At 43.8% G+C, this 17,377-nt stretch overlaps 1 protein-coding gene across 17 annotated transcripts in view; it reads right to left on the bottom strand.

The window, feature by feature from the left end:
* Nucleotides 1-17,377, bottom strand: part of LOC110284891 (protocadherin gamma-A4) — a 182,533-nt gene that overhangs the window by 65,333 nt on the left and 99,823 nt on the right. Inside the window, exon 1 of one of the 17 annotated variants that reach the window (XM_021150871.2) lies at nt 12,714-15,660. The exons of 15 other annotated variants lie outside the window; for them this stretch is intronic. In XM_021150871.2, the coding sequence (XP_021006530.1) occupies nt 12,714-15,131 (2,418 nt within the window). In that variant the 5' untranslated portion in view covers nt 15,132-15,660. Of the gene's footprint in view, nt 1-8,581; nt 11,553-12,713; nt 15,661-17,377 lie in introns of those variants that run through there. One more of the 17 variants, XM_021150865.2, reaches the window with a different exon arrangement.

Raw genomic sequence — 17,377 nt, 5'->3', positions numbered from 1 at the left:
AAGAAAGAAAGAAAGAAAGAAAGAAAGAAAGAAAGAAAGAAAGAAAGAAAGAAAGAAAGAAAGAAAGAAAGAAAGAAATCTTTATCTGAGACAGAGTTCTCTGTGTAGCCCTGGCTATTCTGAAACTCAGTCTGTAGACCAGGCTGGCCTGTAACTCACAGATCCTCCTGCCTCTGCCTCCCAAGTGCTGGGATTAAAGGTGTGCACCACCACTGCCCAGCTTACGCTCACTCATTTATTTTTATGTCCTCTGCACATCCCTTTTCATATCACTTCATGTGTGTGATGTATGTGTGTGTGCACGCATGCGCATGTGTAGGCATGTATGCTGCACATGTAAAGATCAGAAGACTTTTGGAAGTCTCTTCTCACCTTCTGTTTTGTTTAGGCAAGTATCCCTTTTGTTTTGGCTACTGTGTACTTCAGGCTAGCTGACCCTCAGTCTTTCAGGCCATCCCCCTCTCTTGGCCTCCAGTCCCTCTGCAGGAGTGATTACAGGTCCGGCCTCTTATGTCAGTTTCTGAGTTTGAACTTGGATCATCACATTTGTCTGGCTACAGCTTTTCCCCCTGAGCCACCTCCTTTGCCCTCCAGCATTATCTCTTACTAGTAGGCCATTTTTTTTCTATGAGCCTCCCAGAGTCTACTTATGATCCTCATAGATCACATGTCCACACAAGAAGCAGAATCATCTTTATGTTTTGAATCATATTTTCTCACTGTCTTATTTTAAAACCATTTAATAATATCCAAATATGAAAGAACTTTAAGAAATTGAGAATCTTTGATAAGATTTACAAGGCTCTGTCTAGCCTATTGGTCTCCCCTCCTGCTCCATGTCCAGGATCCCTAACTCTTCTCCTGTGTGTTTTTTTTTTAAAGATTCATTTATTGTTATATCTAAGTACACGGTAGCTGTCTTCAGACACACCAGAAGAGGGCACCAGATCTCATTACAGATGGTTGTAAGCCACCATGTGGTTGCTGGGATTTGAACTCAGGACCTTCGGATTAGCAGTCAGTGCTCTTAACCACTGAGCCATCTCTCCAGCCCCTTCATGCTACTTGAAGCCTCAATAAATCCTACTAGGCCCTCAGACCTCGCTCTAAGCCACTCCAGGACCCTTTCTGACCTTGAGAATAGGTTTGGCTTCATGATAAGATTGCTGTTTGTGGCCAAGGGTGGTAGTGCATGCCTTTAATCCCAGCACTACGGAGGCAGAGGCAGGCAGATTTCTGAGTTCAAGTCCAGCCTGGTCTACAGAGTGAGTTCCAGGACAGCCAGGGCTATACAGAGAAACCCTGTCTTGAAAAAAACCAATATATATTGCTGCTTGTGTATTTCTACTTGACAGCATTTATCACACATGTCAAATCCTTGCAAAAGAATGGCACCTACTGAGTCATGAACCATGTTGTCTACGTTCTTGCATCCTTGTCACTTGAGACAAGTGTTTCAGAGTCAATAAGTATGTATAGTATAAATGAATTAATAAACTATCCACTGCTAGACTTGGGTAGACACCAAGGTTAACTGCTTCTGGGTGGGATCTTCCAGCCTGCACACTACAGGGATCAAAGCCTAGCTTTGTGCAGGGATAGTTTAGGCTTACATAGTATAGTATGAGGACACAGCACTCTTCACTACTTGTTTGTCAAGGCACATAAAATGCATGTGCAGCATTCCCAGACACACAGGATTGCATGCCTGGAACTCCTGAACTCCTGACCGTGAGAGGATGATGCCGAAGGATCCGAACTTCCTCACTTCAAAGCCAGCTTGGTTGGGCTACATAGCAAATTCAAGGGCAGCCTGGACTGCCTTAAAACAACCATAACAACAAAAATGGTAATTTTCTATAAACTAGAAACAAGAAAAAAAGAATATAAATTAAAATACAATACCAATTATAGTAAGAAGAAACCACATATTTAGACAGCTTAATGGAAGATATAAAACACAGAACCTTTCATCTTAGTAAAGAAATGGATACAACATAGATATTCATCATCTGGTGGATAACAAATAGATGGTGCCTATGCTATTCAAACACAAAGGATGGAATCTTGTCATTTGTGACAGCATGGATGGATCTGGAAATAATCGTGTTAAGTGAAATAAGCTATAGAGAAAATGACAAGCGCCACATTGTCTTACTCATATTTGTATCTAAAGTAGACAATATCACATGGGTTAAGAGCAGAATTGTGTCAGGCATGGTGGTGGCTCACACCTTTAATCCCAGCACTCTGCGAGACAGAGGCAAAGAGATCTCAGTGAGTTCAAGGCCAGCCTGGTCTATATAGCAAGTTCCAGACTAGTCAGGGATACACAGTGAAATCTTGCTTCAGGAAAGGTGTAGGGTTTGTATTTACCAGAGACAGAGGAAGACGGATCAGTGATAACTAAATAGTAGTGAGACAGCAGCCAGAAGTTTGTATTTCCAGAGACAGAGGAAGACGGATCACTGATAACTCAATAGTAGTGAGACAACAGCCAGAAGTTTGGTGCTACCATTCCACAGTAGGGAAACAACCGCTAACAATAATATAATGTATCCGAAACTAGAAGAAAGGACCGAGTTTGCATTTATGTACTTTACCTCGGTTAGTTCTCTAAAGACAACTACTTCTTCCCCCTCCCTTTCTGTTACATTTTAGGTTATAGCTTTACATCTTTCCAACTTACAGGCAGTAAAATACTTATATAACATATCAGGGAGGTTTATTTGCAAGTGTTAAGTCTATAATTTTTAATAGTTTGTAAAGTACTAACTAGTTCAGTGAAATGCCAAGAGAGAAATGATAACTGAAAAATTACCAAAAGAAAGGATATTTGAGGAGATAGATACATTTGACGGGATTTGAATATCTTACAATGTGAATATATCAACAATCACACAACTCCCTTAATATTGTTCAAATTAATTGTTCAAATTTTGTTACAATATATTATTTAAAAATAAAAATTAAACGTGCTGGAGAAATGGCTTAGTAGTTAAGAGCACTGGATGCTCCTCAGGGGACTTTGGTTTGCTCCTTTGGTTCCCAGCATCCACACAGTGGCTTACAACCATCTGTAACTCCAGTCACAGGGGATCTAATGTCCTCTTCTGGCCTCCATGGGTGGCAGGCACACACATGGTGTGCAGAAATACATGCAAGCTCTCACGTACACACATAAAAAATATAAATCATTTTAAAAAGTTAAGAAGCCCTCATTAGTAAAAGTTATAAAATAAAGCTGAGATAATTTTACAAGTTTTAATTAAACAAATATATACCATGTTCATGGATTAGCAAATCTCAGTATTGTTAAAAGTCTCCCACCATCACAGAAGAGATATGGTTCAGGACTCTTCCACCAGAAAGCCCTGCAGGCTTTTTGCACTTGGGAGTTCATAAGATGACTTTAATTATTTGGAAATATAAGACCAAGAACTGTTAAAAATAATATTTGCAAGGAATAAAAATGTCAGCAGACATTACCTACCTAACTTTAACACTTACTAAAAAGCTATAATAATTCAGAAAATACAGTATGGGTAAGGAAATAGAGAAATAGATCAACAAATGGAAGTAGTCACACTTATCAGTGAAATAATTTTCAACAAACGGTGCCAAAACAACTTACCAGAAATAGAAGAACATGACCAATATGTGTTGCTGGAAAATACAGGAAAGATCCCTGATCCATAATTCAGTGAATAACATCTTATACAACAAGGAAAAGTCTATTTTATTGATTAGCTTTGTTTTTTTTTTTGTTTGTTGAGATGAAGTTTCACACTGTGGCCCAGGCTGGCCTGGAATTTACTACCAGAACCTCCAACTAATGATGATCCTCCTGTCTCAGCCTCCTGAATGTTGGAATTCTAGGCATGGTAAAAAATAAAATCTGTTTAAAATAGAGTAAATAAAATGGAGCAGTAATTGTTAAATTAACCCCTCTTTTCAATGGACGTACTCAGTCTCTTTACTAGTAAACTACTAGAAGCCAAGTTTGGCATGTTCAGGGCGCACATACTTGTTGACATGCTTGTTCTTTCTTGGTTGCCATTCTTTAGTAGATCCCACAGGTAGGAATTAGCACTCAGGTTAAAGATGCTAAACTATTCGATTTGTTTAACTCTCTTTGGAGATCCAAACCCAAGTCACAGTTTATTACGGAATCAACACAACACAGACCTACTCTGGAATTCATGACAGTAAGAAAACCTGTAATTAGTAATCGGACAATTTTTAATACATCTTTCTACTAATATTATTTTACTTTTGATTTACCAGATTTCCCCTTTCATACTTTCCAGAGTCTGTATTTTGCCAGCACTCAGGAAGTATGAGTTTGAGGCCAGACTGGTCTACATAGTGAGTTCCAGGACAACCAGGGCTATGTAGAGAGGCCCTGTCTTGAAACTTAAACAAACAAACAACCCAAGTCCCCCCAAACCAGAGTTTGCATTTTATGTACTTTACCTCCGTTAGTTCTTTAAAGGTAACTACTTCCCCCCACTCCCTTTCTAATACATTTTAGGTTATAGCTTTACATCTTTCCAACTTACAGGCAGTAAGATATATAACAGGGGAGTTTATTTGCAAGTGTTGAGTCTGTTATTTTTAAGAGTTTGTAAAGTACCAGTTCGGTGAACTACCAAGATCACACCAGGATCCATTTGTACATCCACCTAATTTCAAGGAATAGGCTCAAAGTCACTTAAACACAATTTGCATTATTTTAATTCCACAAGCCTCAAACAGGTAACAGGAAGAGAAGATCTTACCAGAGGGCAATGCAACAGACATGAATAGGGAAGTATAAAGCAGCCAGATTTGTAATCCATTTCGAAAAACAAGATTCAGCATGAAAAGCAATCTCGAGTACTTGTTAGAAGACACTTGTCAGGGGGATGATAATTTTTGGAGTCTAACAACTTCCATGTGGCTTATTCTTAAATTTATTTAAATGATTGGCAAACTTTATCAGCCTGATATTTTTCTTTAGTTATGTGCATTTGTTTGTGTAATTGCCAATGAGTGCAGGAACTCTTAGAGGCCAAAAGAGGGCGCCAGATCCCCTAGGCTGTGAGTCAGCAGATCTGAGGGCAGGGAAATGATCTCCCAGCTTGTGCAACTGCAGTATCTGCCCTCAACCGCTGAGTCATCATCTCTCCAGCCCCAGGCTGTCTTTGTGTAGTGAGAATTTTCTCAGATAGAAAAGACCATGTATCATGATAAACCGGTTTTGAGTATGGATCTTTCATGGTTCACTGACTAAGAATTGCCCCCATATATATACCAACACAATCTGAATGGCAAGGTAAAGCTACTAAATATAAAGTGTAAATATAATGTGTAAAATATGTAACCAAATTACCGTGGACCATCTGTTCCTATTCCTATCATGCCTGACCGTGGCATGCTTGCCATGTCAAGTTTCTCACCACAAGCTTTCAGCCTTTTTGCCAGAATTGTTCTTCCCTGAGATTGCTAGAAAGAGTCCATGCTGAGAAAAATCTGCATTTGACTGAACTTAAGCTTCACTGAGAGGCTCTTGCCCTGAGGGATGAACCTGCTTCCCAGCAATCAGAATGTCAGTCACCCCACCCCCACCCAGGGTCCCTCAGTGAGATTTCAATTGAGTCGTTTTTGTTTCAAGACAGGGTTTCTCTGTGTGGCCCTGGCTGTCCTGGAACTCACTCTGTAGACCAGGCTGGCCTCGAACTCAGAAANCCNCCNGCCTCTGCCTCCCGAGTGCTGGGATTAAAGGCGTGCGCCACCACTGCCTGGTTCGATTGAGTCTTGAGGAGCAGAGTTTTCAAGAAGAAATTTCTTTTGACCCAGAGTTCACAGGAGCCACAAATTGCTGATAGGACTGTGGCATTTTAGATCAATAGTCACCCTAAAGTTAACACCTGGGGCCGTGTGAACGGAAGGCATCCTTAACACTTCAGAACCAGCACAAACAGCACAGCCAGGAAAGATGATACATAAATACAGACTGAGACAATCACCAGATAGAAATTAAGATAGCATCGGAACGCAATTTTACCTAGTGGTCTCTGAGATATGGCAATATTCACCAAGGATGTTAGCCAAGACAGGGTATGTCACAAAAGTGGCTAAGGGGGACAGCTCTCCATCATCAACAAAGTCTCTCACAGGAGCCTGCTGGCAACTCCTTGTGAGAAAGACATAAACTCCACATATCTTGGGCTTGTTGGGCTACAGACTGAATTCCACCTGACCAATAGAAGGTCAGGCAGGTTTAAAGTCAGCATCCACCACTATCACCTTGGGGACTGGGTAGCTAGGCTCAGGAACTCCAATTCTCTGTGCTCTCACTGACACATAGGACCACAGAACTAGGGTCTTCTGGTCGATGGTCAGTAGTAGGAGACATTACCAGTGGGACTCAAACTGGGATAAGAGGCTCTGGCTTGAGCAGAGAGCTAACCTCAGCCAGGCAGGCCAAGTAAGAGGCTTGATAGAAAACAGACTGCTGTTCTTAGCACCGATCCGATGTATTGTGTGACATTTCCACTAACGACGATACACTGCCCTGCTTTTCTTAGTATTAATTACAGAACACTGCACATAGTACATTCTATTTACAGCTTAAAGTAAATAAAAAGTGTGTGTTATTTATTTATTTTTATTCAGTACTATGGATTGAAGCTAGCTAGCTAGGACCTTGCACGTAGAAGACAAGAGATTTGCACTGGGCTACCCCTCAGGCCTCTCTGGACCTTTTGTTTTGAGATGGGGTTTCACTAAGATTGACTTTGAACTTGCTATCAGCCTGCCTGAGCCTCCTGGGTTCCTGGGATCAGGATTATAGGTCTCTACTACCAGCCCTGGCGAAAATATTTCTTTTTTCTCCTTCTTTTTTCCTTCTCTTTCTTCTTTTCTTCTTCTCCTTCTCCTTCTTTTCTGCTCTTGGGTGTCAAGATGCATTAGGTGACATTTGAATCTTGTTTTATTTTGGGGTCATTTTGTTTAGTTGTTTTGATTACTTGTTTTGTTTTGTTTTGTTTTGTTTTGTTTTGTTTTGTTTTTCGAGACAGGGTTTCTCTGTATAGCCATGGCTGTCCTGGAACTCATTTTGTAGACCAGGCTGGCCTCGAACTCAGAAATCCGCCTGCCTCTGCCTACTACTGAGTGCTGGGATTAAAGGCGTGCGCCACCACACCCTTGATTACTTTTCATTCTCTAAGTAACACTAATCTCTTTTATAAATTTGGATTCTAATTATTATGGTTTTTAAATATATAGACAACACATACATAGAAAAAGCAAGTTCTAAACAAATAATTAGGACCTGTACTTTTCAGAAAAAAAAATGTTTGTAAAAAGAAAATTGTTGTGAAGGGAAAATATACTACTGAAAAGTTTCTTCAAAACAAAATACATTTTCAAAACATTTGAATTTTAAAGATATTTCCTCAAGGAATTCTGCACTATGTAAACGGCAAATTACTCATTCTTGTGCTAAGAATCTGGATATTTTATATATCATTGGTGCAGGTTAAAATGGGTAGAAGAAATGTTTGGCTTTATTCTTATATACGTATTGTACTACTGAAATGTGTAGCTGATAAAATTCTATTATAGTCCTTCCTCATTGCAACACAGATTATAGATCTGGGAAAATTTTCAAGTGTGTAAGAAATAAAATTCATCATACGTAGAAGTCAAACAGTTTTAAAACATGACAACATTTCTTACACTAAGAAAGTCTAAGCGCAGAGCTGAAGAGATGCATCGGAGTTCATACCACCTGCTGGGAATCATAAACACTGGGAGCTTGGATCTCAGCTGCCTTGAAACTGGCCAGGGGGTCCCACAAGGAACTGTAACCCCCGCTCCACACCGACACCCCCCACACCCACACAGATCAGGGACAGGAGCACTCCTGAGGCTTGCGGACCTCCTGGGGTCGGGAAAAACCTCGCCTCAAAGGAATGGGCAGAGAGTGATAGAGAGTAGCAAGGTCCCTCATCCCGTTGAGGGATGGGGATTGGGTCTGGGGATGTAGCTCAGCATGCACAGATCTTGGTTCAACGCCCAGAAAGGGCATGGGTTAAAAACCAATAGCAACTGCACTTTCCATTAAATTCTGTTTCTTCCCTCTAGTGGAATTTGGGTTCCCTAAGGCTCCACTGGGGGTTGAATCCAGGATCTCTTTTCCATATGTGCTAGGCAAGCGCTCTACCCTGAGCTCCAAGTTACACCCACAACTCCAGTATTCTTAACAGATAAAATGGCACGAGGTAATCATAACCGATACAAAGATGCTTCATGGCCTAAAAGAATTAAAAGTTAAACAAGCATTATCCTTGACGAACTAAGCTACCGAATTATAGGGTACAGAGTAACGTAAAGTAGAAATTGTTTCTACATTATGTAATAGTTGCATATAACAACAGGAGTATGTATCTTTAAAACCAAACAAGGTGACTAAGTTGTTGTTTGTGTCTGCCGTGAATATACAGATGTGTTCACAACTGCGTTATCAGTTCCAAATACCCGTGACTCATCCATGCTAGGATGATAGTTTGCTCCAAGCTCAGAATAGACTCACCTGATTTAATGCATGATTGTCTTTAGAAAAAACCGAATCACCCGATGGTAAAAGAGGCTCGGTTTTCTCGCAGCTCTCCTGGCTGATGAGCGTGTCTGCATAGTTGGGCTGCGGGAAAATCAAGTGACTCTTTCGGGAGCCCGCAGTGAGCGAGACCTCGTGCGAATAAGTCTGCAAGAAAGCTTGCACTCCGTCTACGCCCACAAAGTGAGAGGCTGCAACGTCAGCCAATCCGGGTCCCCCAGCCCGGAGCAGGCGCAGTGAGTGCCAGCGCCGCAGCCTGAGCGCCAGCAGCACCAGAACAAAGACCAGGAAGACGGTGGAGACAGCCGCTACGGCCACCACCAGATAGAGAGTGAGCCCTGAGGTTTCCGAGCTGGAAGGAGATTCTAGATTGTCTAGATCCGCCAGGACGTCGGGGATGCTGTCGGCGATCGCCACAGTGAGCGTGACAGTGGCGGAGAGAGGAGGCTGGCCGTGGTCCTGCACAGACACTACGAGGTTCTGCTTGAGAGCATCTCTGTCCATCAGGGCCCGAGCCGTGCTTACTTCGCCCGTGTGCAGCCCCACGGAGAAGAGCCCTGGCTCGCTGGCCTTTAGCAGACGGTAGGACAGCCAGGCGTTCTGTCCTGAGTCTCTGTCCACTGCCACCACCTTCGTCACCAGATAGCCAGGCTCTGCTGAGCGGGGTGCTAGCTCCACTCCAGTAGAACCGTCGGTAGGGAGAGTGGGGTACAAGATTTCGGGGGCGTTGTCATTCTGATCCAGCACGAACAAGCTCAGTGACACGTTGCTGCTGAGTGGCGGGTCCCCGCTGTCACGCGCCATCACTTGCAGCTGTAGGTCTGGGAACTGCTCGTAGTCAAAGGAGTGCAGTGCGTACAGGACACCAGTGTCCGAGTTGATGGAAACGTAAGAGGAAAGGGGCACGCCCTGGTGGGTGTCCTCAGCTAGGGAGTAAGTGACTTGGGCATTTTTGTCACTGTCGGGGTCGTGGGCGGTCACGGATGCGATAGAGGCCCCTCTAGGGTTATTCTCTGGGATGTAGGCCCAGTATGAGGCCTGAAGGAAAACGGGCGGGTTATCGTTTGTGTCTGCTATGTCCAGCGCGAGGTGAGTTTCGGTTGTCAGGGGCGGACTTCCCCTGTCAGTGGCGGTCACTGTGATGTTGTAACTAGGAACCTCTTCTCGGTCTAGGACTGCATCTGTGACTAATCTATAATAGTTTCCGTAAGATTTTTCTAACTTAAAGGGCAGATTCTCTTGGATGGAACAGATTACCTGTCCATTTTCCCCAGAATCTTGGTCATTTACGTTTAAAAGTGCTATTAATGTCCCTTGGGGAGAGTTTTCTGGGACAGAGTTGGTGAGGGACGTGATGGCTACTTCAGGGGCATTGTCGTTCACGTCCAGAACTGTGACCAGGACCTTGGCCCGTGCAGAATATCCCGCGTTATCTGTAGCTTGCACCTCCATCTCGTAGAACCCCGATTCTTCATGATTCAGCTCCCCTATTGTCGATATTGTCCCCAAGTTACTGTCTAGCTTGAAAACTTTCGCTGCCTTGTCGTCCACGTACCGGAAGGAATAGATCACTTCCGCATTGGCGCCTTCGTCCGGGTCGGTGGCGTTGACCAGCAGCAGCTGAGTGCCCACAGCCACGTTCTCCCGCACGCTCACGCGGTACTCGGACCGAGCAAACGCAGGTGCGTTGTCGTTGGCATCCACAACCATCACGCGGATGCGCGCTGTGCCAGTGCGAACTGGGTCTCCCGCGTCGGAAGCGGTGAGGACTAGGAGATGAGAGGCCTTTTCCTCCCGGTCCAGCGAGCTCTCCAGCACTAATTCTGGGTACTTGTTACCATCAGCTCCGTTCTGCACCTCCAGCGAGAAGTGAGCATTCGGGCTGAGCTGGTAGCTCTGAAGAGAGTTCTTCCCTATATCTGGATCCCAAGCATGGGGAAGAGGGAACCGCATCCCAGCGGCGGCGTTTTCGCTCGTTTTTATTTCTAATTCACTTTCACGGAAGTAGGGAGCGTTATCGTTAATGTCCCTCACTTCTATTTCTACTCCGTAAATTTTCCCTATATCTTCCATCAGAATCTCTAGATTTAACTGACACTTGATGGACCCCATACACAGCTCCTCCCGGTCTATCCTGCCCGCGGTGACCAGGCTGCCGCTTCGAGGGTTTAGAGCGAAAAGTTGAGCCCTACCTCTGGAGACGATGCGGACCCCTCGCTCCGCCAGCTCGCGGGGCTCCAGCCCCAGATCCTTGGAGATGTTGCCCACCCTAGATCCTTTCTCCAGCTCCTCGGGAACCGAATAGCGTATCTGGGTGGATCCAGCTTTCCACAGCATCCCGAGGAGGACTCCCAGGAAGACCAGCCCTTTGTAGTCCTCCCGCCATTGCATGGGGATCATCACCAACTGAGGATTATTTCCAATTCTGCCTCTGATCACCTGAACCAGAATCCGCTTTTGAAGCCTTGGAGCACGACAGTTAGGAGGTGGGACGAGTTCCTCCAGGCCAGTTTGCTCCTAGAGGGATTTTGTCTCAGTCTGTCCGCATTGTGCTTTAGACGCATGCAAAGCAAACAGGGCTTCCCTGCTTTTCCTTCCCCGTGGTGAACAGCGGCGCTCAGAGTCCGAACCAATTACTGCACAGTCGTGAACTCCGGGAGAGGATTTTTGGTCTGTGAACCTTAAATAGCTCCACCTACTGTTCTTCAAATGGAGATGGAAACAGAAAACTCAACAGTACTGGGCAGTTCAGTGAGCATTCCGTAACACCCCCCCTCACCCCGCACACAAATTCACTTCCTTGAATTATTTTCAGTAGCTGTTTGTGTTTTCCTATATTTTCCAGTAAGACAAAAATTTCAATAGATTTCTTGAAAATTCCTAAAGGGAAGAACTATTGTAACAAGTTGGAATTTATTACTGAAAGAAACAAAATTTCACTATCATATGGAAACCAAACATGAGAACTGTTATAATGCATATTATTAGATTCATATGTGAATCTAATCAACCAATGAAGATTATGGAGACCTTTAGAGTAAGTGGAAAGATTCCAACTTGCATTAACTGGAACTGGAGATTCTACTGTACAGTTATACAGATCTATTGTATTGCAAAAGGGACATTTGGTGTTGAGAAAGACTTAGTAAAGGAAAATTAGTAACCTGAGGAGTACTGTAAACTTTCCTTCTCCTGGGTAATTTTGAAAACTGAGAACTCCTGGCCATACATTTAGAAGCACATCAAAATGTAGAAAAGATTCTGGGGGACGACTGCCTGTACATATTTAATGTGGCTAGAAACTGTCTTTGAAAGCAAGCACGTTTTAGTGATGGCTGCTGGACAGTGGACTCTAGCTATCAGCCATGCTTAAGTATAAACTCTAATTGAGCTACCCTTCAGTCTCTGATAGCCATAAAATAAGATTCGAAGAAAACTTGCTTGTAAGACATAAAAGTGAGATTAAAAGAACCCCAGCTATATCTGAATATTACTACCAAATTATTATCATATAGTTTGAAAACTTTTTGTATATATCATTTCTCAGTTTAAAGATCAAGATATTGATCTCCCAAGAAACTACCACAGAAAGACAAAAGTATAGCTCAACTAAAGTATTTGAGTAGGACCACTGAGAGATGACTCAGCCAGCAAAGGTGCTTGCTGCCAAGCCTAAGTGAATCTGAGAGAATTAAAAAAAATTAAATTGCTTGAGTGGCAGTACATCATAATACTTCTAAGTTCTGTGCTTGGGTGTACATAGATAAAATATTTCAAAGTCCTTGAAGCCTAATGGCGCAGTAGTTACTGGCATATAGAGCAAAGACAGGAAAGAACTGAGACTGTTGGTATAATGTGCCCTAAGATATTCTTTGTAAAGAATATCGGTCGTGGTAGAGGCAGAGGCAGGAGGATCTCTAAGAATTCACAGTCAACCCAGTCTACAGTTAGTTCCAGGACAAGTAGTGCTATGTTGAGAAACCCTGCCTCTAAGTATATTATAAAAAATAAGTAAACCAACCAACAGACAGACAAATATAAAATAAAATATTTCCAAAAGATTTCGAAAACGAAACAACTTGTGAATAAAAGGCGAATTGAAACTCACGTGATTAGAAGCAATAGAATCTGAGACTATCTTGTCATTCTCCTCAGTGACACTCACTGCTACAGAAGCTGCTGTACAAAGGTCTCGCGGAGGGACCATTTCTGGCGTCAAGGTAAGAAATTGAGACGTCTTTTGACAATTGGAGGCGACATAGAGATTGTAGGAATAAGGAAGAGTCCCCTCACTGTAGTTGAGAGAAACCTCTGGTCTCATCTTACAGCAGAGGCCCGACTGAAAACAGTCTGAGACAGCAGGACCATGGGACTGTCGAAGGCGAAGGACAATGGCCAGGATCACAACGAAAAGAAAGAGCACTGAGACCAAGGCCAAGGCCGCCACCAGGTAAAACTGAAGCTCACTCTGGGAGTCAGACAGCAAAGGTTCATCTCTGAAGTCTGGCAGGACCTCCTGCAGGCTGTCAGCGAAGATGAGGTGCAGCGTGGCTGTAGCCGAGAGCGGTGGCTGTCCACCATCACGCACAGCGACCAGAAGGCGCTGCCGCGCTGAGTCCCTATCTCCCAGGGCACGCGCTGTGCGCACCTCGCCTGTGCGCAGTCCCAGGCTGAAGAGCCCGGGATCGCTGGCCTGCAGCACGTGGTAAGACAGCCAGGCATTGTGTCCCGAGTCTGCGTCCACCGCCACCACCTTAGTGACCAGGTATCCGGGCTCGGCAGCACGCGGCACCGTGTCGAAGAGCGCAGAGCCGTCGGGCTCGAGCGTGGGATACAGCACGCGTGGCGCGTTGTCGTTGCGGTCACCCACCAGCACGCGAATGCTCACGTTGGCACTGAGCGCGGGCGATCCTTGATCGCGCGCCTGCAGTGTCAGCTGGAAGGAGCGCAGTTGCTCGTGGTCGAAGGCACGCTGCGCGAACACCACGCCACTATCCTGGTTCACGGACACGTAGGACCACAGTGATTTAGGCTCTAGGTCGCTGGCTATGATGGAGTAGGAGATGAAGCCATTGGATCCCAAATCCGGGTCGAAGGCGCTGACCTGAGCAATGGAAGCTCCAGGAGGGTTGTTCTCAGCCACTTGGATCAAATAGGAGGCCTGGTGGAAAACTGGAGCGTTGTCATTGATATCCCCAACATGCAGGGTAACGCTTGTGCTGGAAGAGAGAGGGGGCTTGCCTTTATCAGTGGCGATGATGGTGACATTGTACTCTGGAGTCTGCTCCCGGTCCAGGATCCCATCTGTTACAAGCTTATAGTAATTGCTGGCAGAAGATTCAATCCTAAAAGGAACCGTTTCTTTTACGAAGCAACTCACTCTTCCATTTTCTTCTGAATCTTTATCATACGTTTTGAACAGAGCCACCACTGTCCCCGGTTCTGCATCTTCGGTTATAGAATTGGACACGGAAGTAAAAACCACTTCTGGGGCATTGTCGTTCTCATCAAGAATTTCTAGTACAACTTTACATTCTGAGGCCATGCCTCCACCATCCTTGGCCTCTATGTTCATGGTGTAAGTTCTCTTGGTTTCAAAGTCAATAGGGCCTTTGGATTTAATTTCTCCACTTTGATGATCTAGGATAAACTTATCTCTAATATCTTCTCCTAGTGATTTGAAGGAGAAGGTGACTTCTGCATTGACACCCTCGTCCTGGTCAGTGGCTATCACTGTTAGCACAGAGGTGCCTGCGGGCATGTTCTCTCTAAGACTGACTTTGTACATACTTTGGCTGAACACTGGGGGGTTATCATTGGCATCAGTGACTTCGATCTGAATCTGAGCAGTGCCAGTTAGGACTGGTTCTCCCCCATCAACTGCGGTTAGGACCAAGAGCTGGGAGCTCTGTTTTTCCCTGTCCAGAGGCTTCTCCAACACTAATTCTGGGGCATCCTTTCCTTCAGTGTTGTCCTTTACCACCAGAGAGAAGTGCTCATTCAAACTGAGTTGGTAACTCTGGAGAGAGTTCGGCCCTACATCTGCATCTATGGCAGATTCCAGGCCAAACCTAGTGCCTGGAATCGCAAATTCATTGATTTGCAAAACAATGCTATTTTGGAGGAAACGGGGAGGGTTATCATTTATATCTTCTATCACCACGCTGACATGAAAAACGTTTAGGGGATTTTCTGCCACAATCTCTAAGGGCAGGACGCACAGAGGGCTTTGGAAGCAGAGAAACTCTCGGTCTATTCTGTCGCTCACAACTATATTCCCGTTCTCTGGGTTCACAGAAAGATACGGTTTCTCTGCAATAACTCTAAGGTTTCGTGTCAGTAAGTCCTGAACAGGCAGCCCCAGGTCCTCAGCGAGATTTCCCACGACTGAACCCATGGCCATTTCTTCCGGAATAGAGTACCGGGCTTTCTCTGAGAACCCCGTGCAGAACAAAGGCAGCAAGAAGGGAAAGAGTACTTGCCTCCACGGGGTCCTGCTCCCTAGCTTCACGCTGCTGCGCTCCATCCTTCTCCCGCACCAGTGTGAAGGGAAGAGGCTTCGCGAATTACTTCCACCAGGAAGAAAACCCAAACGCTCCACGTTTGAGGATATCACAGTCTCTAATTTACTTGCTGATTTACCAAGCAGAAAATTCAAGTACCCGTACTCTTTAAGCCTCCAGTGAATGTACAGAATTTCAACCCGTAGAGCATGGAGTCAGCTCTTGCAGCGAATTGGACAGCAGCGGCGCCCAGAGGCCATTTATAAAATTGCAATCAGAACCCTTCGCATTGGGATTAGGGATACAGCTATGTTGAGATATGGGGAGCAAAGGAATTTCTGAGTTTAGAATTTGACTGTTTTCCAGTGTTGCTACCGAACAAAGCTCCTCAGAGGTGGGATATGTAGCATAACTATTAACCCAGTGACAACAGATTAAAAAGCTTGTCTTTTCTAAGGAAACACACACATTGGAAGAATCAGGAAAATCTTTTCTCAAGATCACGTGGGAAAATAGCCCCACCACGCGGTATAGGAAAACTTGACAGTGGCGAAATGACACCAGACATCGTCGGACGCATGCATAATTAGCAGAGGAGAGGCACTTTTGAGTGACTATTTAGGGAACATTTGGAATAAAGATCGTCAATGCCAGAAGTTATTTTTAGTTGTAATATAGATGCATCACAAGGATTGTTAAATGTTCAATCACTGTTAAGTAAGAATCTCATGATATGAAATGGGAGAGAATTTTCTTTTTATCCTTTTTTTTTTTTTTAATTTTTTTTTCCAGAGCTGAGGACCAAACCCAGGGCTTTACACTTGCTAAGCAAGCACTCTACCACGGAGCTAAATCCTCAACCACTCTTTTTATCCTTTTATTTAAACGATATGTTGCATCCTAACTGAATTGCCCATGACTTGCGAATCAACTTTCAGAGCCGACCTTTTCTTTTTCTTCTTCAAGAGCTTGTCCGAGAGCCTCCAACTAGTTTAGACTATGCTTAAAAATACAGACCACCCTCTCCTTACCAATCAAATGCCTCATAGTCTTTTGAATAATCTAATTCTAGTTCAAGTGTAGCGCCTTAAAGTTCTTTTTCTTGCAAGTTTGGAATTTCATAAGAATAAACACCACACAAAACATTCAAATACTTTTTTTCTTGTCTCAGGACAAACTTAGGCAACTGTTAGGAAGAATTCTCTTCCCAACAACTGAAAGAAATATTCCCAATCACCCAATCAATAATGAATTATGTTACGATCAAACTCCTAAATGAGAAACGTTAACTTGAAAGGAAATATTAATATGCAAGCAATTTGAACCAAATCTCTAGATGTGACACAAGGATGTGGAGTTTGATTATGAAGGTGATTCCTGTGGTCAAATCTTCATAAGTCTCTTTTCCTTGTTTTTCTTTGCTTCAGATGACATGCACACTATTGGATATGTATTGAGGCTTCAATAGCAAGCTTTTTCTTTCTGATTACCACAATTGGCTATGCTTAAATAAATGTAGTGCAAAATTAACTTAAGGAAAGAAAAAAAGTATCTAAGCTGCTAGATTTCTGTTGAAGAAGAGGGAGAAGAAGAAGAAGAAGAAGAAGAAGAAGAAGAAGAAGAAGAAGAAGAAGAAGAAGAAGAAGAAGAAGAAGAAGGCGAAAGTGAAGGAAGGAGAAGAGGAAGAAGGAAGAAGAAGAAGGAGGAAGAAAAAGGAAGAAGGAAGAAGGAGGAGGAGGAGGAGGAGGAGGAGGAGAAGAAGAAGAAGAAGAAGAAGAAGAAGAAGAAGAAGAAGAAGAAGAAGAAGAAGAAGAAGAAGGAAGAAGAAGAAGGAAGAAGAAGAAGAGGAAGAAGAAGGTTATTACAGGGACAGACAACTACACGAAAAGTCAGTCTTTGTCCCCCAAGAATGCTAAGGATTGCACCAAGGGTCATGCACATGCCAAGCACATGATCACTGGCCTGTATCCAAGCCCTTAAATTAATCACTTATACAATGCAAAAACCCACTCCAATCTCTAACTTTTTGCAAATCACATAAACACATTTGAATTCGAAACTCACTGAGAAGCATGGGATAAAAATCATTTCCAAGCATGAATTTGTTACATTGAAAAGCATTTGAGCCGAGTAGTGGTGGTGCATGCCTTTAATCCCAGCACTTGGGAGGCAGAGACAGGCAGATTTCTGAGTTCGAGGCCAGCCTGGTCTACAGAGTTCCAGGACAGCCAGGGCTATACAGAAAAACCCTGTCTCAAAAAACAAAAAA

The sequence above is a fragment of the Mus caroli genome, chromosome 18, assembly GCF_900094665.2.
Source record: "Mus caroli chromosome 18, CAROLI_EIJ_v1.1, whole genome shotgun sequence".
In the NCBI taxonomy this organism is placed as follows: domain Eukaryota; kingdom Metazoa; phylum Chordata; class Mammalia; order Rodentia; family Muridae; genus Mus; species Mus caroli.
The sequence above is the reverse complement of the archived record's forward strand: the minus strand, read 5'-3'. Positions and strand labels throughout refer to the sequence as shown.